Source organism: Limanda limanda, chromosome 13 (genome assembly GCF_963576545.1).
Source record: "Limanda limanda chromosome 13, fLimLim1.1, whole genome shotgun sequence".
Classification (NCBI taxonomy): Eukaryota; Metazoa; Chordata; class Actinopteri; order Pleuronectiformes; family Pleuronectidae; genus Limanda; species Limanda limanda.
The window spans coordinates 16790230-16817776 of NC_083648.1; the positions used below are offsets into that span (position 1 = coordinate 16790230).

The window sequence follows — 27547 nt, forward strand, 5'->3', positions numbered from 1 at the left end:
CTGTTGTGTGTTTTGATTTCCCTTGGACCTTCTGGGCCACCATCATTTCAGTTTCCCAGCAATGCACACTCACCTTCACCCCAACAACCCCAGTCCCATGAAACAAACAGCAGAGCGACACCTTCAGCAAACACGTCACGAGACAAAAATAGTAACGAGCAAGGACGCCTCATTATCATTAAGAGCAAAGGGCCGGGTTAGCACCAGGATGTCATGGTGCTGCCTATAGGCTGCAGGTGCGTTTTCCCTGTGGCACCTTATTGAACTGTACCTGTGTCCTGACGGCTACTGAGGTGCTGATGCAGGTGATGGCCTGAGAATTGAGATCAGAGAGGTTGGGTGAAGACCTATCATTGTGGCAGCAGTATAGGTTATACATGATAGTTTTAATACTAAACTTTGCCTGTGTATTAGTACCACAAAGATTAATCAGTAGTGTATAACTGACACTTAACCATTAGTACATTTTAGAAAGATTCTGATAGTTTGTGTTGCCCCAATCTTGCAAATATTGTTGTATGAGGGACAAATGACAGGTACACACAAGCTGTTGTAGTCCTGGACTTTTGAGTCCTCTTCAATTCATTTATTTCAAGCACTGTTAAGACAATAGAAAAAAAAACAGACAATGTCACACCAGTCTGCACCAGATATCCTCATGGAAAGAATTACACAAAGGCTAGTTTGTCATTCTGGGACATGGTGGGGGACATGGTGGGGTTGAGGAGGGGACAACAACTTCTAACACACAACTACGCAATAAGGAGTGTGGCAAATGTGGAGTCACAGTTGTGCACCCGTGTGATGACATGGATTTTATCACACCCAAACACACACACATACAGACACACACAGACACACACAGAGGCAAAACGAGAGATGAGGAGCTTCTTGTGATGATGTGTGATGAACTGCTGCTGCTTAGATCCCCACAAAATGAACTTGTGATTTAAAAAACATGACTCGATGATACAATTTACAGGTGAAGAGATGTTTTGGTGTTGATGCAAAATGAAAATGTGTCAGTACATTCGAGGATGTACAGGTATATTGCATCAGAAATTCAGAGATAAATCCCACACACTTCTATTCATTTTTTTTTTCAACGAAACAATGTCATTACGTCTCATTTGAACCCCCCTAATCCATAACCGCTATTCAAGACTTCAAGTTCCTTCAAATTTGCATAAAACAAAGATGTGCCTTCATGTGACTCAAAACACAAGGTGCACGTGTCTTCTGTGTAACCAAAGTAAATACAACAAGACTGGAAGCATTGTTGGCTGCTGATAAATTTGTTTTCTGAATAAAAACAATAAACTAAAACAGCTTCAAAATTGGAACAAAAAAACAAAGGAGGAACCTACAGCAGAAAACCAAATCCCTTGCTTTCATATCTCCCTCCTCCCTTTAACGCTCAAATCAGTCTCATGTTAAAAAAAACTCAGGGCTTATCAAACGAGGTTAAAAAAAGATCCAAATGTGCAATAAAACTGTGGGAAAACTTAACTAGGATGTGTACCACGCACAATCATTAAAACAAGAGATAAAGATCCTCACCTCGGAGTCCATCTACCCTTACAAGGTCACTTTCAAAGAAACACCGCCTACAGCTGCTATAAGGTCCACCATTGTTTATACAATATACATCAACAGCATAGGTTATTAGTACTGCAACAAGACTGTGTCCATATCAAAATATACAAAAGGAGCGATCGTCTCGACTCATTCCTCCATCTGGATGAATTCGGCCTTTCCCTGTCATTCATTTGTTGTTGTTGTTGTTTTTCTTCATAATAATTTAACAGAAACCATGACGAGTCCACACACATATTTGCGCTAAATTGTAAACATTCATTCATAATACACATGACAAAACAGCCACGGGAGCCATTTTTGCTTGTGGCATCCACTGTACAATATTTGAAACCCACAGAGAAACGAGATCGTCCTGAAATGGAAATGCGCTCCAACTGTTCTACCACTACGACGACTTGTGCAAACACTTCACCGAGACGAGGTTCTGCGAGGAGCCGGACGGAGGCGTGATTCAACAAGGGATTTAGAAGACGGAGGAAACAGCCGGGTTTCGAAGAGGGTACTTGCGAAAGCTTTATCTACACACCTGCAGGGTGATCGGGCTGTGGTTGAAACCGCTGCCAGGAGTTAACAGCACAGACGGCGAGTAGCGGTGACGCCCACACATGCATGAAGCTTCTTATGTACAACTACAGTTCCTCTTCTGAATGGTTTCTTTGTTTAAACCATGCTTTGGCACCAGCATCACACTTTCCAAATGGTTTGATGTTGATATTTTGTTTCTTTAAAAAACAAAATGCAATCAGGATTGATGAGGTTAAATGTTCACCACCACAAAAACACATCTGAGGCGACACAGAACATCTTTTTGAATTCTACAATACAGGGTGTCTTTCTGAACATGGTGGTATAGAAAAACGACGCGGGGAATGATATTGACTGACTTCTACTGCTCTTTTCTTCAACTTCTGCAAAAATCACATTGAGAAACTGTTGCGTGGCTTTTTCGATTTTGTGCAACTCCTGAAATAAGAACAGCTGAAGTATCCAAGGCATTTTCAACAACCCCCCCCCCCCAAAAAAAGTCATAAATAGGTTTCTCCATTGTAAACAAAAAATATTTACAAATCACATCAGATATTGGTGCCACAGTGATTTGAGAACCGAGAGAGAGAGAAAACAAGCGTCTAGGGAGTAAACACAGTTTTGCAGTCCCTCATTCTGTTAACAGTGTTGCAGGGTGCATATATTACTTGGGAACGTGGGTTTGAATTTTGTTCTTCCGTCTGCAGACTGATGCTCATGATGATTATGGGGCTTAGTCACAGTTTTCTGGACACACAAGGCCATCACTTGTAAGAACAGTCACAGGTCACAGACTTCCCTTCACTTTGTTGACCTGTTATCTCTGCCAAACTCTTCCTTGGTTTTTGGATTGGCCCTCTGCTGTGTAGTGGTACCCTGTGATCCTCTTCCTCCCAGCTTCATGGCGGATTCTGCCGCCGCCGAGTTGAGCCAGGACGCCTTGAATGGCTGCGTGACGGGAAGCATTGGGCTCGGCGTTGCCTCTCTCTCCTCCTGGTCGTCAACGTTCACTTCCTGCACGGCCTCCTGCTTCTTGAAGGAGTCCCTGCGTTCCGACAGCGCCAGCTTCCTCATCACCACCACGTCATTGGAGTGGTGGTTGCCGCTACGGTGTGGAGAGATGGTGGAACGATGGTGCTCGCCGATACCGCTGGCTGCGTCTTGGTGGCCTCTCTGCCCTCCGATGTACAGCCCCTGGCGGCCGTGCTCACCGACGCACACGAACCCGGTGGCTGTGTCCCCTTCTAGGTCCTCCAGCCCCTCCCCCTCAGACAGAGGCACCTCCATGGTGTGGCGGCGGGTGCTGTAGGCCTTCCTGTCTCCGTGGTACCCTCCGGTCATCTTGTCTCCCGTCAGCTTCTCTGCTGACTGGACCCTCTTGAGGAGAGGTGAACGGGGCGGCTCTGCACTGCGGGGGCGTACAGAATGGCGAGCGATAGTGGGAGGGGACAACGTTTTGCCGTGGAAACCTTGCAGGGACTTGGGGTGACTGGGGAGGCAGGATGGAGAGCACTGGGGGGAGAGAGGGTGAGGAGGTGGGATGCAGGCCAGCGGGGAAGGAGGGATACTGCTGGTGGACTTGCAGCGGCCGGCTTTGGTGTAGCGACCCAGAACATGCAAGGAACTGGGGCGGGCCTGAGGAACAGGCGAGTTCGGGGAGCTGGAACAAGGTGAGGAACTCGAATCTAACAGAAAGAGAGAGAAATAATACTTAATTCTTCCTCCAGAAATGGACAACCACAAAGCACAAAGGATCCACAAGAGAACTTGATGATACAAAGCCTCCTCACTCACCTCCTGAATGGTCCGGAGCAGGGGAGCGGCAGGGCGTGGACGGCCCAGGAGAGAGACTCTGCGTGGGGGAACCAGAGAGGCTGTCGCTGGAGGACTGGTGGAATCCTGAGGAGAAGCTACGACTGCTCTGCATGGGCGGAGGAGGCGTGTGCTTCGACAGCTTCTTCAGGATGCTACGTCGTCTGCTGCAAATGAGAAAAAGTGGAGGTCAGATCTACTTTATTGTATTGCTCTTGCTTTTATCTTTTTCATGGTTACAAAAGTAGAAATAAATACCCAGAGAAAACCACAACTTTCAGAAACTAAGATACATTCAACTTTTGAATTTTGCTCATTAGCAGGGGCATTGCAGAGAATGGCTGTTAACATTAGTCCACAGCAATGACATTTGTGTAGGGCAACCCAAGCTCCCTTTTTATTAAGTATTAATTCTATGCCATCAATGTCAAATGAACAATTTTAGTTTCACAGATTAACAAAAATGGAATTTACAGATTAAAAATGTATGATTTTTGGCTGGTCACTGACAAAGTGAAATTGAACTGAGCTTTGATACAAGTTTCAGACAGTTCAAAATGTAACAGTCATGACTTCCTTCCCCCTTCACGTACCCGTCCTGTCCGTCCCTCTTCTTGCTCTTCTTGCTGCGCCGGGCCATCTTGGACCTGTAGCTCGACTTCCTGGCCGGGCCCACTTTGATGGAAGTGTTTTCCAGTGCAGTCGTCTGCAAGGTCACTCTGTTGCCACTCTGTTTAAAACAGACCATAAATACGTATCTACAAGGCAGGTGCAAAGCCACAAAATGACATGTCCCTGACAGAAAATGTATATATTTAACAGGGAGGTTCTACATTTAGATTGTTATATACGAAAAAGACATTGTAAGGCATAACAAGCCCTTTTACCTTGAGCAGGAGCTCCACCACCTCAGTGTGGACGAGTCCCTGGACCGACTCCCCGTTGACATGAGTAATGAGGTCACCCGCCCTCAGTCCTGCTTCATGTGCTGGACTGCCCTCCTCAACACACTGTGGACACACACACACACACAGACAGACACACACACGGAACCTCAGATCAAAATTACTGGTCAAGCAACCGCATAATCAGCTGTTAGTACTATAGTCAATGTGTCACCTGATTACTATGATTAGCGTTCTCAGTTTACTTACTCGGTAAAAAAAAGACACCAGTGAAATCTAGAACATTTATTTAGTGCATTAGAAATTGAAACAGTAAAACACAAATATGGCCACGACAACTATACATGTTTTAAATTGTCATCTTCAAAATTAAAAATGTTGCATAATAATTTGATGTTGAACTTGAATATATATTTATACATATTGAATATACAGAATGTTCCATGGAGGATAAACAGCACCAGCTACATCGGAGATGAGGACACGTACCCAGACCATGTGGTGGACAGTGTAGACATCACTGTCTCCCATGTAGACCCTGATCGCTCGCAGAGCAAAGCCAAACCTCTTCCCAGAGCTGTGGATGACCACAGGAGGCCGGAGGCAACTGACGCTGACGCTCAGGTCCCGGCTCGGGGACGAGTCTCTGGACGAGGGGTTGGACGACAGGGACAAGGAAGACTTGGGGCTCGTAGAAGGAGCTGCTGAGTCGTCTGGATCAGGAGAGGAAGATGAAGAGAGGAAGATGAAAAGAACATGTAATGTTTATGGATTGTATATAATTTACCTCTGCTACTTTAGTTAATTTTATACAGTACAGTATTTGATAAAAGTAATTCCACGACACTACTTAAATAATAATATTCATAAAAATGAGCTTATTCCACCATACATGATTCTTAGTCAGAAAGTTGCCATGGACATAGAATTGTTATTAAAGGTTTGTGATTTACACAAGTTCCACCTGTAGAGGGCACTGTTAACACATGAATAGTCTTAGCAAACATAGTTAGGTTAGGGTGGAGCCTATAAAAAACACATACAAAATAATTGTGGCTGCAATATAAACCAAGTAAGTAAATGTTTACTAGCCTCAGTAAGAACTAAGGTAAAAGACAAATATAAATGTATTTCCTTCACATTTTGTACAGATTAGTCTACCTGGAGTGATGATGAGAGAAAGGCCAGAGACAGAGGCAGACTTGGGGACTTTGCCAGCTGGGGATCGGGGTTTCTCTGGAGTTTCCAGCTGGTGAGCAATCCGTCGAGATGCTCCTCTCCTGAAGGACGGCCTAGTCCCTGTGCTGTTGCTCCGGAGACGAATGCGCCGCAGGTTGGAAACCATCCCGTCTATGATTATGAAGGAAAAAGTGACACCACTGAGGATTAACAATTGCAAAATATCAAGACAAATGACAATACATAGGTCTGTGTTTGAAAGCCTTACCTTCCTCTTCTGCAGAGATGGCAAAGTGAGGCATGATGTCAAGGCTCTGGGTGCTGTTCATCACCAGCGGGCTGGCACTGCGCTCGGACTGGGAGGAACTGGATGAAGCACGAGGACGCAGACTGCAAAGGAGAAAAAGATCACTCAATAAAACACGTGGTTAAGTGGGAAACGTTTTTTTCTCTGTAAAAACTGCAATAATGGACCAGAAATAACAAAAACAACAGGCTACAAAATGTCTTTCAGTCAAGATCATGTCAGTATTTTATTTGGCCTTTTCATTGCTATCTTATGAAAAGAGAAGAAACTCATAGTTCTTCTCGGTTCGCTCTCCTCTCATAATAACGACATCACTTTCTCTGGTGTTTCTTGCTCTCACCTCCCCCTGTGTCCATCTGCCCTCCTGTCTCCACAAGCCGATTGTTTGTACCCGTCGCCAGGAGAGAGGACTCTCCTGCCCTCCCAGCGCTCCTCCTTCTCCTCGCTGTGGCTTCGCTCCGATGACGACAGGCTCTGGCTGGACGGCGTAGAGGTGGACAGGTGCTCTGTGCTGCTGTACACCTAGAGTTCAAGCAGAAAGGGGGGTGAGCCTTTGCTCTACTTGTTTGTTACTGTGGCTGTTTTTTTCCCGAGAATTCACACAAATACTGTATTCTGTCAATTAATAAGCTATTTATATTGGATATATCTGGTAATAGCAAAGGAAGTTGCATGAGGATCAGTGAGCAGAGCCACAACAAATACCTTGCTGAAGCGATGGGCCACAGAGGAGAACTGACGGAGCTCCAGGGACGATTCATCATCATTTGTTTCATCATCATCTTCATCTGAGTCCATGTGACAGTAGCGCTCTGATCGAGCTGTGAGATTAAAACATTTGGAACAATAGTTTTTACCCTAATTGACAGCTAAAAAAAATAAATCAGACATCCGTAGTAGTGCATCCTGCTTCACAAATATGTGTATTTGTGGATGAATCCACCTACTGTCAAAGTAGCTGGTGTCCTCGTCAGTCTCCAGTTGAGGTATAAATTCAGCTTTCTGCCTCAGGAGCCCGTTCCAGTCCAGACCCGAGAAGAACATGTGCATCTTCACTTCAGTGGTTCCACCTGGAAAAGGCATTAAACACAGTTTACAGCTTATCCTCAGCCAAAATGTAAGGAGAGCCTCCTTTGACACCAGACTATACACTTTGTTGTGAAAACGTTCAGTGTAATGATAAGTGTACTTTCATGTAGAGCCACAACTGAGGAATACTCTCATCATCCATTAATTTGATTATTATTTTCTTTTATTGGTCTGTTCTATAAAATATCAGAAAACAAATAATCCCAAATCCCCAAAATATATTTTGTAAGACCAAGCAAAACAGTGAGTGATCCAGAATGTCAATTGTGATGTAGGTGAATGAGCTACTTAAAATGTATTCCAAACTTTTCTTTTCTCCACATCTGACTTGTTATGAAATCACTTTCCAGTGGGATGCCACATGCTGTTGTCTCCAAAATTGAAGAGGTCACAGGAACAAAATAATCTGTCTGTGCCTTTTCTTGACCAGCAGTGCAACCTTTCAGCCTTGCCCCCCCCCAAACCCCATCATCAGTCTAACTACCACCAACCTGTTCCTAGACGCTCCAGAGGACTCTGTCTCAGTAGTCTGGTGATAAAGTCCTGGGACTCAGCAGGCAGGGCGTCCTCCCCTTCGGGCCAGATTATGTCATCTGGACAAAGAAGCACAATCCAGTTCCATATAACATGAAGACAAAAATAAACTTTCCAGGAGGAGCAAACAATCACAATGCATTCACAGGGTCTCTTACCATTTACCACCTGACCAAAAAGCTGCTCCGGTGTGTCTCCAAAGAAAGGCACACAGCCCACCAGGAACTCATAGAGGATGATGCCCATGGCCCACCAGTCCACGGGCTTCCCATAGCCCTGCCTCAGGATCACCTCAGGAGCGATGTACTCTGGAGTCCCACAGACCTGCAGAGAGGAAAAACAACAGAACGGGGCGGGAAACTGGTGTCAGATAAGGTCAAAGTTACAACAGAAGGAATGAGGAGAGGAGGACATGAGGAGACAAACCTGTTTGTCAATGAACTCTCTGGTGTCTTTCTCTATGTGGCCTTCATACAAGTTGGTCGTCATGTTCATTAGACCAATCTTAGACAGTCCAAAGTCTGTCAGCTTAATGTGGCCCATGGAGGTGATTAACAAACTATAAGGGAAGGAAACACAAGAATGTTTAATGTTGCATCAAACGCTACTCAATTCACTAATCCCAGATTCAGTAAAAAAAACATTAAAGGCAGCATATCTCAGAGAGTTCGGCTCCAACTTTAGAAAGACTTGGTGTTTAAAAACTTATGATAAATCCAAAATGATGCGAGCTTGAAAGAAAAGAGGTGCTGCCTTAGATAAAAGAGAGAAGCAATGTGAAATGTGTGAGGCTGTTTTATCTTTAGTGCAGACTTACTTGTCAGGTTTGAGGTCTCTGTGTACGATGCCGTAGTTGTGAAGGTACTCCAGCGCCAGGACGGTCTCTGCAAAATACATCCGCGCCATGTCCACAGGCAGAGGACCAATGTTCTTCAATAGGTTTGCACAATCCCCACCTTTAAGGACAAAGGAGGCCAACATGATGAGCTCTGTGAGATCAGTGTGAAAAGCTGGAAAACTTTGAATAAATGTTAATTGTTTAAGTTTAGAGTCCAATCCAAACCGACCCTACCTTCCACATACTCCATGACCATGCAGAGGTGCCTCCGTGTCTCAAAAGAGCAGAACATAGAAACCACAAATGGGTTTTCTGCAAATGTTAGGATGTCCCGCTCCACAAACACCTGCTGGATCTGGTTCCTAAGGATCAGGTTCTGCCGGTTTATCTTCTTCATGGCAAAACGTTGACGGGTTTCCTTGTGGCGCACCAGAAACACAGCCCTGGATGGAGGAAGGGACAGATGTGGAAGGGAGATCATTTGAGAGATAACATTAGGAACGGAAGAAGACAAAATGCTCAGTGTCAAGTCCGTAAACACAAAAATATAACAACAAAGCATCCTCATTTGAGTTTTGTCGTTGTGCTTTTATTCATTAAAAACTCATTAATTTACTGTCCACAAAGAGAGTCAGTCTGTCTTACTCACCCGTAGGCGCCGTTGCTAATGAGCTTGATGGTCTCAAAGTCACTCTCCAGTGGTTTCCTACGAGGAGGGGTGCATGCTGCTCGGCCCTGAATCACACATCGGAAAATGAGACGGAAAATAACAGGAACCTATTTGCTGCATTACTTCTGAAAAGGCATGACTCCATTGCCTATAAAACAAGTGCTCCATTCACCACTTAAACTGTTAAATCAACCCCTTCAGTGTTGTTCCACTCTAAGTTATTCAGAACAAGATTCCTCTGCACACCACTGTTAATTCTTTAAAACTCATTTTAATCTTTGCTATTCCAAGTTAAGCTGCGTTATACCTGCGTGAGTGTCGTCTCTCCAGTGTCGTCAGAATCTTTGCTGGTCGACCTGTGACTCGGGCTCGTCTGCTCCAGATGAACCATCTCTGTAACAGCATCAGACACACAGATCAAACTCCATTCAGCTTCAATCAGCTCCAACGATGACAGTGAATGTTTAATCAACTGTCAGCAATTACACTAATGAGGCTGAGTATAACAAAATCAGACAGCTGTCACTATATATATAGCAAATTTGGTGGCGTTTGTTTTTGGGGATTCTTTTATAATTGGTCTCTTGATTTGAATGATTAACGGCATCAAATTCAGTCCAGGAAGAGACAGTGCTGTCCTGTAGGGAAAACACAACCTGCACGACTGGAGAGGGAACGATTAACAACATGTCAGAGTTGAGAAAAATATAGGGAAGTTTGAAATTGAGTTTGCAATTACATTTATTTGATCTTTATTAGTTCTTCATGGAGTTGTATGGAGAGAATATAAAGCCCTTTTTCCACCTGGCATTAACTTCTTCTTCATTTTGGCAGTTTCGAATCTAGCGCTGCCCTCTTTCAGCAGAACTTCATGATGCACAGTTAACTTCTGTGTGTTGGCGAGAAAATAGACATGAATGTTTGTGTACTTGTTGTTTTTTAAATCTTGGGAACAATGTGCAACAGTGGTAAGAAAGCGAGGTGAGAGAGCTTCTCAGTTTCTGGGGTCAAACAGGTATCGCCAAGAAAAAAAACAGAAAGACAAACTCCGCTACTGGCAATGGGAAAGAACTCAATCTCTTTTTCTTAGTGGGTTTGTCCGCATTTAAAAAACAATGTATACCTGCTAATTTTGGTGTGAAAGAGGTATAGCTTTTAATAGATGCACACTTGAAGAAAGTCAATACTGTTGAATGATAAGATCATGCTCTAAAAATCACGGCAACAATCCATCAAACCCATTCAGCACAAAAATATAGTGCAATTGAAATTGAAAGAAAACTATTCTGGTGCTGCACCTTCCAGAGGATCTCTGTGGAGGCCGAGCTGGCTGATGATGTATTTGGGAATATCAGTCTTGATGCCCTGGCCGACCTTAGCGTTATCCTCCGCAACTTCCAAACGTTGGTAAAACTCCTCTGGATCAAACTCCTGGAGAAGAGAGAACAAAAGACGTGTTGTGATTTCATTGCACTTTTATCCAACAAGTCCAGATTGCGCTTGGCTTATTCCAATAACAACAACAGCTGGTATTATTACTGTCATCACGACTTAATTTGAGGGGACACTTTACTCAAAGCTCTACATTGCTGAACATTATACAAATGTTGTGTCACTTACATATAATCACTACTTTGTCTGTGAATTATTCTTACCAGACACTCCAGGAGCCTGGCAGGCCTGGAGATGATGATGAGAATCTTCTTGACCAGTTTGGTGATGACGGGCACCTCTTCACTCTCTGAACGCTCGTACGCCTGATCAGGAAAAAGACAAAGGATAATGGATTATTATTGCAACTTGTGCTGCCATACAGCTCGTGCAAATTGGCACGACAGCTCATCCACAGAGGCACTTTACTCTGCCTCACATTATTTTTAGCACCTATTTCATCTTCTTACTTTATTTGTTGTTGATTCAAGTGATAGGGGCTGATATTTAGACATATTGCATCAATGCTCATTTCTGCTTGCTTCCTTGCCAGATTAATAAATAATACCTGCCAACACACTATTATTGAATCTCATTGTCTGCATATCTTAGTCTAACACTGCCTTGCCTTGGTCAAACAGCAGGTTCAGAGTCTGTGTTGCAGAGATGGTGAAAGAGTGATGTCAGTCAGGGTTTTAGAGTCAGAGCTACAAGGTTTTTCTTTAAAAGGTAATATTTAAACAGAATCCCAGTAGCATGAAATACTAATCCATCGGAAAAACTAACAAGCACAGGGACAAAGTAAACCATATTAACATTTTACCACATGGGACTGTTTGCTTAAAATAAACGTTTTCTGGGATGAAAAATTATTTTAGAAATGTGGTTTAGTGGGAATCATACCCAAAATGTGTTTCCTTGTTGAACTGTAGGATAAACAAAGCTGCTAGGAAACTGGAAGAACACCGAAAAGCACCGCAATGAGAGAGTGTGCAGACTATGGCCCCATTAGAAATGAAGTCATTGTAAGATTATCCAACTTTCTGAATAAAAAGAGAAAGTCATTCTGCAGCAGAGGCTGTGATTTATTTAGCAGAAGGCAGCATTTGCTGCAGGAAAACTGTTGGTGGAAAGGTCATGAAATCAATCATTACATAAGCAAACACTTGACCACTACACAAATCGATGCAACAATAGAAAATGACAACACCATTACTTGCCAATGAACTGGAGTCAGCTTCGGATGACAGCCAATCAAACAGGCAATTTCAATTCAATAATCCCAGTGCAGTTACAGTGTCGTATGCTGTAATGTCCCAGAGGGAAATCTGAGCTGAGCACCATCAAAAACCCACTAGCAGTAAATTAGAAGGAAACAGACACGGCTGACTGGATGAATAATAAACAGTGCCCAAAATGGGCAACAGTATTTTTCTTAAAGATTTGCTGAAGATGGAGAACACCCACCTCGTGCAGCAGCTTCTCCAGCTTCTCCTGGAGCTCCACAAAGTACCTGGAGGTGACCAGGCCTTTCTGGGACTTGTCCAGACAGTCTCTGGCAAGCTCCAGCAGCTGGTGCTGAATGAATCCCAGCACGCCGTCGGCCAGGGGCAGAGCGCTGCCCGGGGAACACTCTGCGATGATGTCGAGCAGCCGATCCTCCATCTGTGCCGTCGCCTGGAAAACAAGCAAGATGGAGGAAGTCATTTATAGCAGTGACAGTGGTACTTTATTAACTGTTACTTTAAATCCCAGTGGTGAGTGACTCGAGATTTTGACTTTGCCAGGAGCATAAAATCTCCTGTCCTTGTTTCCTTGTGTAACAAAGCTCAACAACACTATTGTAGATCATCATTTTGCATGAAGATACATAAGCAACACTTCAAATTGAGACAGAAAAAAAAAATAAGATGAGAAAAGCAGCGATTCTACCTTCGGAAAGCGTTCTTTGTAAACATGATTCATCATGACAATCTCATTGTCAAATGTTCCACAGGTCCGTCCAGGGCTGGAAGGGAAACAGGCAAAAGAAGAAACACACAAATTCATCAGAAATACCACAACAATAAATACCAGACAATATTATTGCACAGTAAAACTAATAAATGATGGATGCTAGAGGATGGATGGAGACGTGATGAAACAGGAGAAGAGGTTAATATTACATTAAAAAAAAGGTAAGTTAAATTAACAGATGATATACTGATGTGGAAGAATAATAGGTCAATAACAAAAATAATATTAAAGCTACACAAAATCTATAAACTTTGGATCAGTAAATTCCAGCTCAAAGTGTTTACGGCCGTCGCAACACTAATAAGATTCAGATTTCATATCAAGTTATCATGTGCAGTGTCCGTGACCACATCTGTTGTGTGCAGGGGGCTTTAGTTACGAGGGGGCACCTTCTAAACCGTTCATACACGTTACATATCTATGAACTGTCATCACGTGTTCAAAATAGAAATGCTGGGTGCCCCAATACATCACACTGCAAATAACAATATCGACATGCGACAAGCACTTTACTATTTCTGGGTCACCACAGAGAGGGCAACAGCCACCGTTTGCCCCCTATGAAATGCTTCACACACCCTCTGGAGCTATTTTAGAGCAACATGGAGAGTCATACTATTCCCATAGTCAACACATGCAGTAATATAGATGTGTCTAATGGCATTGCAAAAGTCTGTTACATTATTTTAGTAGGCTACGGATTTTCTCTCTGCTGTTGTTACTGAGTTTCTTGTATCTCCTGTTTCATCTCTGAACAGCTGATCAGCCAGAGGTCACATGAACAAACCATCTAAAACACAATGTTTCTTTTCTACATGTAGAAAAAAAAATTCCGGAACATAAACTTCTACAATCAGACTAAAAAGTGGACAATTGTTAAATGTATAATATGCAACTCAATCAAAACAAACAAATGCCTAGTTTGATGATGTTGTTGTCCTCACAACCACTGTCAATACAAATCTACCCGACAGGATTCAGACAAATTTCATGTTCATAGATGAGGTAATGTATTATGTGTTCACATTACGCAGCAAATGGCAATGAAAGCGGCTATGACTCAATTAAATGACACGTCCCATTACCTTTAATAAAATCAAGGATTACTCTGGGTTTAAATATTGCTGGAATCATCTTTGATAATGTGATTAAACATACTGATGCATACTAGACCTTTAACTTTATTCAGAACTTTCAACAACCAATATTATAAGAGGTTAAGATATTAATAACACGGATTACTTGAGTCTTGACTGCAAGGAGAAAACAACCACCTCTGCAAACATAGAACAGTTGACTTATCTAGAGTATTAAACCTTCTTTGTAAACCTGAGGATAGCCTCAGGATATATCTGTGTGCATGTGGGTTTGTGTTTTAATTGTGTGTGTACAGTATGTGTGACTGTGTGCCACAGGCAGGAACATGTCACAGAAACAAAAACGCATCACGATGTGTGCAAGACGGTCAACAACACATCATAAAGGTTTGGATGGAGTAATCTCACAACTCCTCAACACCAAAGCTCTTGCCCTTGTTAGATGAGAAATTGTTGTTTTCTTTCCCAGGAGATTACCAGTAACCAGCAGAGAGGCTTCCTCCAGAAACACGCAAGATAATTATTACGCCATATTCAAATCCTAAGGGTTCGTTCATTTCATTTTACAGCTCATTAACTACACACCATTATTCACTGTAGGATATTCAGTGGCTGCAGCCCTGCTAACCATTAATTTGTCTCTCATAAATATATTTTAATTCCATCTTTGGGTAAGTAGCTGCTTAACAGGAAATGTATACACAAGGTGTGATGCACATCGTGTGTCTTAAGCTTGTGAGATTTATATGAGCTCCATAGCTCTCACATTCATTTAGTGCAGCAGAATGATCACAGCATCACAATGCAGTTACAGTAAGACAGACACCTGAGCAGGGCCACAGAAATGATGACAAAGCTTTTGAGCTAACATTTTACCAGAATATATGATTAATATTTTACTTAAGTTGAATATGAAAAAATAACGTTTGCTTTAATTATCAAAGAGGTTATGTTTTTAGTGTTTGTTTGTCACATAGCAGCATAACGCCAAAACTACAGAAACGATAATAATGCACTGGATCATGGATCATGGGGTAGATACGGGAATTCTTCTTACTTTCTTTAACATTGTGAGATACGCTGTTTCTCAACATTGTCCTTGATATCTCCGAAAAAAATTAATGGATTTAAGAACTCTGGTATATTTATGGGACTGGTGTGTGTGAGTGTGTACAATTCAGTGCGAATAAAATAGAAACCTAGAACCAGAATATGTGGTTTCATAGGGTGGTTGTTTGGCCTTGACGGAGGTATGCGCTCTCTTAGTGCCATTCTAGTAATATTATTCACACTCACGGCCTTGATGTTAAGCATGTTAACCCTTTAGTTACCAATTGACCTACAAGCTTAAATAAGTCATTTAGACACAAGGACAAGAGTGAGGCTTATATATGAAGTTTTTGTTGAGCCGTGAGCAGCTCCTTCACAGTGTTCTGCATTCTGTGCATAATGTCGACCAAGACTACACTTATCAAATCCAGACAGTTTAGTATATGAGCTAGCATACTGATATACTGGCATATTGCACCGTGATAATTCAACTTCTTTTAAAACTGGTTATATTAGTATCTTATTTATGGTATAATAATATTTCAGAAATTAACATTAGTGTGTTTGAGTTGACTTCAGTGCCAAACCTCATGACATCTATCCGCTCTCTTGCTCAACCCTAAGGGCATCATTATCTCTCTTCCAGTGCAGTGTGGTGTTATGGGAATGTTTGTGTAACAAGCAAACAGTCCATGCAGTTATTGTATGATTCCAAACTACCTGAGACTGCGTGAGCGGAGTCTGACAGCGGGCGGGGGGTGTGCTCCTTCTTCGTCCGCCACGCTCTCCGTGCTCCGGAAATGTTTGAACAGGAAGTGGAGATCATCTTGTGTGGGCTGGAAGGGCAACTGGTGCAATAACTCCTGGGAAGAAGAGGACTGGGAGGGAAAAGCAGACAGTGGACAAAGGGAAGTTACATTGAGAAAGAATAAGTGTAATCCCTTTAAATATCTAATTAATAGTGTCAACTACTTACTTACTTACTTATTCTCTTCATAGCCTACTTTTCTTTGCACATTTGTAACTGTCAGGTTTTGCTTTTGCAGCTTTGATGATATAACATCCTGAGCTTCCTCTGATAAGTCACACCACTCCTCTCTCTCATATATTCACTCATTATACTGTTAATACCCAGAGTCTTAAAGGCTTTCGTGTTCTTCTATGGATCTAAATTAGATGTAAGACTTAACAAGGGGGTGTTGAGAAACGCTGCAGCAAAGTAAAACATCACAAATCCCCTTTTTACTTTTAAAAAAGGGGACTCTGTGAGATTTAGTGTTCTGCTCCCCTGAAGCAGCATTTTGTCCGTTCCTGCTGCAGCGCACCCCGAGGAAGGCAGCACCAGCTGTTGCGCTGGCCATGCATGCATTGGTTCTCTCTTTCCAAGCCAAAATATGTGACACGCAGCCTGGAATTTATGAGAACCCCCATCTGGCTGGGATCTTGTGTTTCACGGGAGGAAGAGCAAAGGGAACTGACTGACTGCAGGAAGGAAAAACGTCTGACAGAGGAAAAAACAACAGAGTGAAAAAGAAACTAGAAGACAGAAAAAACAAGAGCATGAAAGAGACAGAAAAGAAGCGATAAAAAAGATGGAGGGGAAAGACACCCCGAGGAGGAAACTGTAGACGTGTCAGAAGCAAGTGAGAGCAGTATAAAGACCTCACTGACGGCGAGCCTGAAAGGACCATTGTGCGATGAGGGGTGACCTCACTGACTAAAAGCCATGTGGTTGGCCGTGCAAAATTACAACCGTTCCCGAGGAGCTGGGCATTGTTTTGCTACGACCGTCTGCAGTTTCGACAATGACTTTGAAGAACAAACTCGAGATAATCGCCACAGAAACCCTCGACAAATAACCGTTGGGTGGAGCGGGGAGACTGGACTAGCTCCCCTCATTTGACTTTTTCCTGAGAGGAAAAGCTGAGTGAGAACATTTGAAAACACTGCACGGCCCCTCCCCGTTAGGTGATGTCAGGCAGGAAGGAGAAAGCATGCGTTTCATCAAGACCTGTTGTTTTAATGATTAGACTTATTATCCCTGTACTTTCCCTCCGTCTGAAGCGGCTACGCAGAGTGGAGCTCAAATCAATTAGTTATGAAGTAATTTATCCAAGAAGAATGGTGACGTTGTGAAACATTAACTACAGTGTATGACTTTCCAACCACTCTGAATGCTTTAATCTCTTTAGTTTCACCACGAACACAGAGTTGATAGTTGCATTTTGCCAGAAAAACCCACCACACCAAGTCCAACTTTTGTGTATTTTGTCACAAAATATAAAACAGTCCATCGTCAATTATAACCGTTCTTGAGTGAATCATTCCCAGAAAAACTGTGGGAAAGGCATGTGAGGGTTCATTCCTTTTTCCTCTCTGTTGTGGAAACTGTGGTTGAAGGCAGATGATGGAAGGATGCTTCATCACTGGATAGATCCGGTTTTAGCTGAGTCATTAAAAGAGATGACATCATCAGCATCCAAATATTTGCTTTTACAGATTTAGTAAAGTTTCATTCTCACAGCAGGGAGATAATTATTACTTAAATCTCTCTTGCATGTCCACTTCACCAACCAGCATCACTGGTGCTCTAGGCATTGGTTATATCTAAGTGTGTAAACAGAGGAATCATTTTGCTGCAAAATGTGGATCGAAATATTGGCAACACACAGAAAATTGGGCTCTTAACTAAAATGAGATGATCCAGTTTCAACTCTCTACTCAGTTGCCTTTTTTTCCCTTCAAAATAAGAACATGCCATATCCAGGGTTGACACATCAAGCCTCAAGCTAGCCTGAATTAGTTGAGACAAATCTCAAGAACAGGGTCAAGTATCTTGTTTTGTTTATGTTTAAACAACTTGCCTAATAAACTTTTAGGTGAAGCATCACTTTCAACTTCTATAACACAAACTGAATCGTCTTTAGTTGTTGGGTTAAAGTTACACATGTTTTTTCACTTCATCCAAAAGACGATCGTGGTTCAGGGTGTAAACGAATTTATGGTGCATTTAAAGCTATTTTAAATATGTTACCGTTTAAAAGCAGTGTGTATAATTGGAAGGGATTTTTTTTGTCTAATTATTGGCTCATCAGTCAATTGTGAAGCACTTCAAACTGCACTAACCTATATGAAAAGTGCATACAAATAAAGTTTGATTGACTTAGTCATTCTGAACCGTAAGAAATGACATCACTGTAAAGTCACTGATGCGTTGAGAATAAGTAAAACAGGAAGATAAATGCTCTCCTGGCATGTGTTGGAGACATGTTGATGATCTGATAATGAAAGACAGACAGGTCTTACAGATAATAGGAAAGAGGGCGACACAGAGGCACAGGAACAGTGTGAGCTTACAGATACTGATGAACTGGGTGCGTTGGTGCAGTATCCAGACGAGGGAACTGACGCCACAGACCACCTCCGCCCATCTGGTCTGCAGAGACAAAAAAGGTGCACACTCCTCAGTGGCCACTTGACATTGAACATCAAACATGCATGTCCTCTCTAGACCTGCAAAATCTCATTAGAATAAAAAAAAAACAATCTTCTCATGCAAGTTTAACAACTGAGAGGTTTGTTGTTTTCTTACCGTTCAGTTCGGGCCAGTTGGCTGCACAAAAGCAAAAAAAGAGGAAGACACAAAGGGAGGAGAAGAGAGGTGCAGAAACAAAGAGGGGCAGGGTGAGAGAGAAAAATAAAAGTGTTTAATGATCGTGACAAGACTAGTTGTCAGAGTCATAGTTCTGTTTGTCTGTCACAGCTCACAGCCAGTGGTGGTCTGCTGCAGCTGAACACCTGACAGGATGCTATCATACTGCAGCACTGGGACCAACAGCACTGGGAGCCTGTGACTCATTATATACACACACACACACACACACACACAGAGAAAGTAAACTCATAAACAACATGTACATACACACCACGACGCACCCCAGCCAGGCTGCTATTACACACAGAAAACCTCAACCTCAATGTGTGAATTTCCACTTGTATCATTGCCTCTATCACCGCTGCTTTTCAGTTCAATATGGCACTCTGAGGATGTGGCCCAGTTTCTTTCACTGATTCGATCTATGCTGACAAAATGGTTGAATGTTTTGCAGACATCAGCTCTTGGGGACACACAGCTTCATCAGACGTGACGCGATGGGATTGGATTGTTCTGCACCGGGATCTGAGGATTAGTGAGATGTTGGACATGTGTGCTTTCTCATCTGGTTTATATCTGATATGTATGCGATCCATTACTTGAGAGTAAAACCTCAGAGGTTGAATAAAGGTCCTTCAAAGTTTAAAGGCAGGGTTTGTTGAGTTATTTCTGAAACACTTTTTATCTTATTTGTTGAAATCTTCTTCACGTCCCTATAGCAGGATTGTAATAAACGCGCCCTGTGTGTCTCTGTCACTAAAGCCGCTTTACACCTGACCTCCAGCGAATGTTTGAGTCCGGACTTTCACTAGAATTTACCTTTTACATATGAGGAATGCAGCAAGATTCTCAGTTCAGACGTGTTTGTAATAAAGCACGGCACGCTACGTATGAACCCCGGTGCTGGCATCGTCAATAAACATTATCAAAAGCTCTCTTCACGTCTTGGTCACTGTCCTCTACGTGTATGGCACTACTTTTAAATCCAAGGCTATTTGTATAGTTTTTCTTTAAAGGTTTTGCATCAGTTGCATGTTAGAAACTCGAGGTGAATCCTCCGGAGGATCCTGTGTTCTCACATTACCTGACACTCACATTCTCCAGAGTGTTCACTAAAGACGGCTGGCAGGAGAAACTAGGGAGTATGTCTGTAGCCTCTGTCTCAGACATCTGCGTTCTCACATCCAGCCCCTCCGGAGAATGTAAGGAGATGTTCTGAAGTTCAGTGCATGTCTGAAAGCTGGTTAATGTATTGGTTGCATATTTTTTAAGTGTAGCCAGCTCCTTTCAAGGATTACCAACCATAGCTTTAAGGGGAAGATAACATTCAAATGCAGTTTTAAATTAATGTTAGAATAAATACTTTGTGTAAAAGGAGAAAAAATAACTATTGTGGACCTGTTTGTGGGCAGCCCACACACCCAATAGTTAAAAAAAAAACAGCATTTTCAATGTTTAAAAGGGAGCTGCAATTAAACCCTTGGGAGCCTCACCCTTGGGATTGTTCTTTACCATGGTTTTACTTCACTTGCATCAAAGGGACTTTTTTATTACGCAGCGATTTTGGGTGTTCCATGTTTACATGAAAATAAATTTGCACAAGCAGTCGGGCTATACAGCTCGTGTGAATAACAAATAAACCCAGCAGAGATCTGAAAAGTGCAGTCGCAGCAGCTGTCTACACACTGGCAGCTTAAAAAGTCTCAATAAATTTAGATGAGTCATGCAGCCGATTCCACCAGGAGACATCCCCTCTCCATCCCTGAGCTTATGGTGCAATATGCTACACTGCACTGCAACAATAAAAGCTAACTCAGAACACATGATAGATAAGATAAGCAGCATAAATGTACATTTTAAGTACATTCAGGCAGATAGACTGAGCACGTTTGTGAAGTTTATATGTATGTATTATTAACTCCTTCAGAATGAGCCCACATGCTCTATGCCACAATCTCCTCACTAGCAAGTAAATAACACACTAGTTTTCCTCCACTAGAAAATGATGCCAGTTGTATACACTGCGCCCTCCCAGCGAGTCTATAAACAGTTGCGAGAAGCGTGATGAGAGGGCAAGCTCCGAAACTTTTCCCCATAATCATAAGAGGTCCCGGTAAATAGTTTGCGTGTGTGTGTCTGTGTGTGTGTGCAGCAACTTGCCACATTATTTGTCTCAACAAATGCCAAGAACCATCTCCAGAGAGCGGCCCTGGGGCCTTTCGGCTGATTGGACTCGCTTCTCCCAATCCCTCATTTCTACTACATGGGCAAAAGGGAAGAAGCCAGGGCATGTTCACTATTCATGCAACTCAGTTTTCTTATAGAAACGGGAAGGGTATAGTTTAAAAAAATAAAACAAGGATAACACTCTGATTAAGTCCATATGAGCCAATTTTTACTTAGTCGACCCCGACTACACTGGCTATTGAACTCTCACTACAAGAAATTATGACTTTCTACAGGCAGTTATTTCTAATGTTTTGAATTTCAGCAGTCTTATCAGATCTAATAATTTTAGATCTTGAATGATCATAAAGATGTGATAAGATTGTGGCATTTTATGACATTTACACTCGATATAGCCTAATAATGTGGCTCTGTGCTTTGTTTACAAACCAAGAGAAATGACTTCCTACTATATTGAAGTGCTGATCGACCGAATCAAGTCATCTTTCATGCATGAGCTACAGGGTACACATGAACTGGCAGCATGATAGATGAGGAGCTGCTGCCAAACAAGGAACCGACCTCGAAAGTGGTTCCGCTGAGTCCGAATCTACCAAATCAAAGACATCTGTAGAACATCTGAAGAAATCTCGGAACACCTTTTCAACCACCTCACAAGAGAGTGTGTGATGGATCACGTACAGCTGCTGCAGCGGCTGAATAATCATTAAAAGCAGCCAATGAAGAAAAAAGGTGACTGAGACTGACATATTCTGTTGAGCTCCAGATATGGTGAAGTAGAAATCGTGGACTATGAAGGCTTTTAAGATATTGATGCATGACCATTTGGAAAACAGTCTTTAAAGCTAGGATTGGTACGTTGTTTAGAATCTATTTTTATCTTATTTGTTGAAATCCTTTTACGGATGGCCACCAATTAAATAGGTTGTCTGAAAAAAATGCAAAAGCCGGTGACTGTGGCCGTCGCAGAACTCTAATACACAAGACCAATAATTTCAATCGAACCAGATGAAATGAAACAAGTCTGTCATTAACAGACCCACAGGCCTACATGCAACCTGCTCGTGCTCTCACTGTGCATGACCGGAGTCTTCACAAGCCAGAGAGACATATACCGCCGAAGCACAGACGATAGCCAGAGGTTAATGAGCGAGTCACAGAAAAGCTTCTAGCCTTTTTCAGGCAGTGCCCGGACACTGCTAGAATATTTTCAATCTTCAAAGTGTGACCATTTCCAGGATTTCCAACCCTGGCTTAAATGCAAAACTGTGTTTTAAATGGTTAAAACCAATAGGTCCATTGGCTGGTTCACATCTGGATAAGGTCATCAGTACATTTCATGGATTCATAGGAAGCAAGATTCGATTTAGATTGAGTTTGTGATCGGGATACAAGTGTTTTTTTGATAAATCACCCACTTTGTTTTGGTAATTTATGCACTGGATACAGGAAACATTACTGAAGTAAGCTGTTTGAGCCAAAGGACTTTTAGACCAGATCCATATTAAATAGCATTTGAGTTCATTCTTACCTGCGGGCAAACTGGAAGTTGGCAGAAGTGCTGGCAGAGACATTTCTGGGGCTTTCTGAAGGGCTGCTGCCAGCTGAAGAAACAAAAACAAGCCGTTACAGAACCTGATCCTCAGCTGTAAGAAACGATATTACTGGAGTGTTGAATTAAATCTCGGTGTATCCCCTTTTTTACATGCTCAGTTTGAAATATGCACCTGGATCATAATCATACATTTTGCAGCCTGTTTGTCATTTCATGTTTCAGCCTAAAGCTTCTAAACTAAATCACAATAACATGCTCGTAGAAGTAAACTAGGCCTCTCCCTTGCTCAATTTAAGAACTTCAGCTTCAGCAGAAAGTCTTGTTGTTGATCCCACAACATAACAAACTCTTTGAAAGTGTCATAAAAGGTTTCCATGCCAGTCCCTGTGGGCAAATTAAAGCCACACCCTGAATCAAATTTTAAAATACGTGAGCAGAGAATGAATGACTCTCAGTGTCAAGTAGCTGAATGAATCGCCAAAAGGAAGCAACATCATCATGAGGGGAGAAATGATTGCATGTCCTATACACTGTAATATGGGCTCATTAAAATCCAACAGCAATAAACACTTGATAAACACCACAGAGAGACCTTGTGACATTCAGCATCAAACAAGCACAAGGCTGAAGGCACATTAGACGAAAACCCAACACAGCGTTCTCCTGTCACATGAAACTGTTCATCTCATCAGCTTAGCTTCACTCACTAGTCGGCTTTCTGTGCAATCATATCTATTACAGTAAGCCCAACGAACCTCAAGTCTAATTGCCACAACAACAAGAGAACGGAAAAAACAACACACAGGTACCTGTGGCGAGTGGGAGAGGTGAGAGCGGCCGTGAGAGCGTGGGCGACGGGGTCCCGACCGCCAGAGTCCTTCTCTTGTTGTTCCGGGAACTGTGAGAGGAGGAAAAACAAACAGATGAGATGAAACCTTCGCTTGTGCAGCTCCGAACACAATCACCCAGAGGCACATGCTGTTTATCATTCTTTCATCAGTGCTGTAAACAGTCATGTAAAATGAAAACATACTGTAGTCCACATACAAACTCCAGTTGTGGAAAACACTGATGGCTGTGATGGTCAAAGCAACGGTGTAGCTACAAACATGTTTATATGTAAACACACTCACTCTTTGAGAATGTAGTGTGTTACTTTTACTTTTTCCTCCTGTGCTCCTCAGAAGAAAAGCTGCTGACCACAAAAGCTAACCAAACAATGGAAATACCACAAACTAAAATAAACTTTCAATAAGTAATGAGAAGTATGAAGTGTTTGCTTTGTTATGCATGTTAACAAAAACAAATCCATAGGCACTGCTTATCAATAGTCAGATTGTTGTTCCAACTCTTGAAGCCTCAAGAGTTAATGCAACTTGGTACAGAGGACTCGACTCCTCATCACCACGTGTTACTTCTGCTCATAGCTCATGCTGCCCAGTTTTGATAGAGACAGTTTCCAAGAGGTGTGGTCTAGTGCTGTAAATATAAAAGTAATTGTTAGTGTTGTTTAGATAAAAACTGGTTTTGTTTTTGCTCTGCTGATTGACTTCAACTTGCAGCTGTAGTGCCTGTTCCTCTGCTCAGCTGTTTGTCGAAGGTGACGGGAAGACCTGCATAAAAGCTGCAGATAGAACTCAGACCCAATCGATTCCTCTGTTGGCCGTTCAAAATCCCAACAGGCGTTTATGTTTGCCGATATGAAAACGTTTACAGTACAAACACTGCAGACAGGATAAACATCTATGTAAACATCGAGTGAAAATCTATTTGTTTTCCTGACTCAAGCTCAATATATTTGGTTATATTTGTGATTTTTTTTATTATAGTGTTCTGAAATTACGTTTTTGTACGTGAGATGTTAAATATAAAAAGCCTCAATGACATTTATTTATCATCTGTGTTTGATAACATCATGAAAAATAATAGGAATCATTCCAAATTTGTATCTACTGTAGAAATGTTTTATTCCCCAATATTAGTATCAGTCTAGTACTAAAAATACTCGGCTTTTCTCTGACTGTGACTCGCCCACACAGATGCCAGTGTGGTTATGAATCAGTTCATTAAAGTCTGAATGTTAATAGTGTTGTTTTTGTATGTATGGGGCCTTCAGCCATCTGTACATCCCGTGCTATGTGTGCCAATGCCTTCATTCAACATACACTTGGGGCTTCTTCTAAGATTGTTTTTGCACCGGGTGTAATCCCATCATGCTCTCTGTTTCATCTCGGCGACGCCGATGCCATCTCTCTCTGGCAGTGACCTAAAATAATTGAGGGGGTGAAACGATGACAGAGCCTGACATTTCTGGGTCGGCGCTGAGGCAGATTCGCTCGGTGTATGACCCCCCCAACCCAAAATGTGGCAGAGGAGGCAAAGCAACCGAGAAAAGAGAGGGAGAGCTAATAAGAACTGGACTTTGGCTACAACATAATACACGATGAGCAAACGCCATTTTATTCTTATCAGAAAATAAACAGACAACCCTTTCACACTATAGAGCCTGAGCAAAAATGGCATGAAAGCATCACTGTGTCACAACATGATCACGTGAGCTTAATCAACAGTTGGCCACGATAAGGCCACTCATATTCAAGACCAAACAATGGTGGTTTGTGTGTGTGTGTGTTGCATGAAGCCATGAAGGATGATGACTACAGGCCACTGAGATGTAAAGGGCCTGCAAGTTTCACATGTCTGCTGATGGTGAATGGGACGCATTTATTCACCGAGCTGCGCTGAAAGCCACGCTGTGCTCAGTGGGCTGCATGACTGATGCATGATCCCAAGCTGTTAAATGGAAAAAGAGGGTAGTTTGACAGGGGACTGGGGATTTTTTTACGATAGGGCTTGGCAATGGAGCAATATCAGTAATTATTGCGATATTTTTTTTCAATCTGCAGCAATCTAACAAGGGTCGAATTTATTTAGAGACTAAAACAACACCCAGCAGAGCTCGGTAAACCTCCGCCAAGGTCAAACTGTCCCCTTAAATTAAATCAGGCTGCACCAAAAAGGCATTCTAATTATTCATTAAATAAACCTGGTCTTTTTCATCAAGATCACCTCCGCCCCCTGATCTGGATCCACACCAAAATGTAATGATTGTTCCTTGACCCATAGCACCTTCTTCCACCAAGTATTGTGGTAATCCCTCTAGTGGTTTAGCGCAATTCTCCGAACAAACTTTTGAAGTCGTGAATATTTGTATCACAAACAATGACTTGCTTTTTCTAAACTACAGTTAAAGATTATATATTATATTAAAGGAACAAGATGGTTCCTAAGAGAACAAGATGCAACGTTCAAGGCTAAAAAGCTGCTTTAATGACAACTGCAACATTTATTGATTAATAACCGATAATTAGTGTGATGTGAAAATGTAAACCTTGATAACATTTTTGCTTATATTCCAAAAGCTATACATCATACTGCATATGTTTTCTCATTTAGTTTGTCAATGACACTGAAAGCCATTTTACAGACGCATTGTAGGATCACTGCAAATAAGAAATAGATCAGAAATATTAGTGTTGCGACAAATAGGAAAAAAATGTGATTGATTAAGATAAAGTCAAAACACACATTGAGTCCTTACAGGGCATGGGGGGGGGGACATGTTGTCCTCCATATTGTGATTGCTGATTACATCTATCTCACAAATAAACAGCACGTTTACAGTCAGAGCATCGATCAGCACTGGGACTGTGTCGTTTTATGCGACAGCTGCTAGCAGACAATGCAGTTTGCACACACACACACTGAACACTACAATGGCCACGTTTCTGTCGGAAACAAAAACTAGGGCGGATGTGACACACACACACACACACACACACACACACACACACACACACACACACACACACACACACACACACACACACACACACACACACACACACACACACACACACACACACACACACACACACACACACACACACGGTGACATTAGGGACGTGAAGGGGACAGTGATGATGGGAGGAGGGCGGGGGGGGGGGGGGGGGGGTTTACGTGCCGCGGAGAAACCACCATCATCTCAACGTTAAGGTTCGGAAAATCATTGCTGCTTCCCTGCGGGGGGTGGGGGGGGGGAGCTGCTGATGACAGACACACTGGACATGTTTGTGTCTGGCTCGTCTACACGTGTAGGGAGATATATAAATACACGTCGTGGCAGGTCGTCGTTACCTTTTGGATCTTTTCATCATGGCCCCAGTCACAAAACTGGTCTTGTAGCTCGGCAGCACGGTCCAGTAGTAGTTCTGGTCAGACATGGTGGCGGTGACCGATACAAGCCGAATGAGATATGAGGATTCAAATCGGGAGCATGATGTCCCCGGCTCCGGTGGTGGTGCTACTGGTGGTGGTGCTACTGGTGGTCCTGGAGGTCCTGGTGGTGGTCCTGCTGGTGGTGGTTAGCTAGGCCAGTACGCGATGTCCAGCAGCTCGGACTCCATTCAGCAGCTCCGGTACACACTGACCCAGGACCCGCGACACGGAGGCGGGTGCAGCGGCAGCTCTATGGTTCCGGGCGGGCGTGGCGGCCATGTCCGCCCCGGTTCTCAGCAGCGTCTCCCCGCGGGCACGGCTCAGGCTCCGGCGGAACACGACATGGAACCCACGGACGTCTTGTTTCTTCCAAACAGCGAGAGAGTGACACAAAGTTTCCAGCAGCAGCAGCAGCAGCAGCGTCCACCGCGCAGGCGCATCAGCTCCCGGGGAGGAGGAGCCGGCGGTGCCTTCAGGTGCTACCGGAATTCTCCTGTCATCCAGTACAACAATGAACCACCCAAAGACCGAGAGGCTTATCTTCTGATTATATCATATCCCTACTTGTAAGAGGAATGGCAGTGCTCCTTCCCTCAACATGTTAATGTGTAACTACTTTAGTCACTAAACTCTATTGGGGAAAATGAACAACAAGGTTTAAGAAAAATGTTTACCTCTTTGTCCTTTCCTTTATTTGTCTTTCCTTCTTTTGTTTTAATCCATTGTTCTCCAGGTTACTTAGTCACCCGATTTGTTTGTCTTATTCCACAATGCTGTCATGTGATCTCCACCATTGTATAATGACTCTTGTTGTTGTCTT

General features: G+C 42.7%; 1 protein-coding gene across 1 annotated transcript; it reads right to left on the reverse strand.

Moving 5' to 3' along the window:
- Positions 1–550: 550 nt before the first annotated feature.
- On the reverse strand, positions 551–27088 carry mast3a (microtubule associated serine/threonine kinase 3a). The gene is made up of 27 exons (XM_061084354.1): positions 26647–27088; positions 23259–23347; positions 22426–22498; positions 18645–18665; positions 18410–18488; positions 15773–15930; positions 12822–12897; positions 12357–12566; positions 11114–11215; positions 10757–10889; positions 9766–9851; positions 9438–9523; positions 9023–9231; positions 8768–8906; positions 8377–8509; positions 8109–8274; positions 7908–8009; positions 7275–7397; positions 7033–7148; positions 6668–6849; positions 6289–6410; positions 6003–6191; positions 5331–5554; positions 4824–4946; positions 4530–4666; positions 3919–4103; positions 551–3809 (listed from the first exon to the last, which is right to left on the reverse strand). The coding sequence occupies exons 1-27, from the start codon at positions 26730–26732 to the stop codon at positions 2926–2928; spliced, it is 4233 nt and encodes a 1410-aa protein (XP_060940337.1). The 5' UTR covers positions 26733–27088; the 3' UTR covers positions 551–2925.
- Positions 27089–27547: the final 459 nt, after the last annotated feature.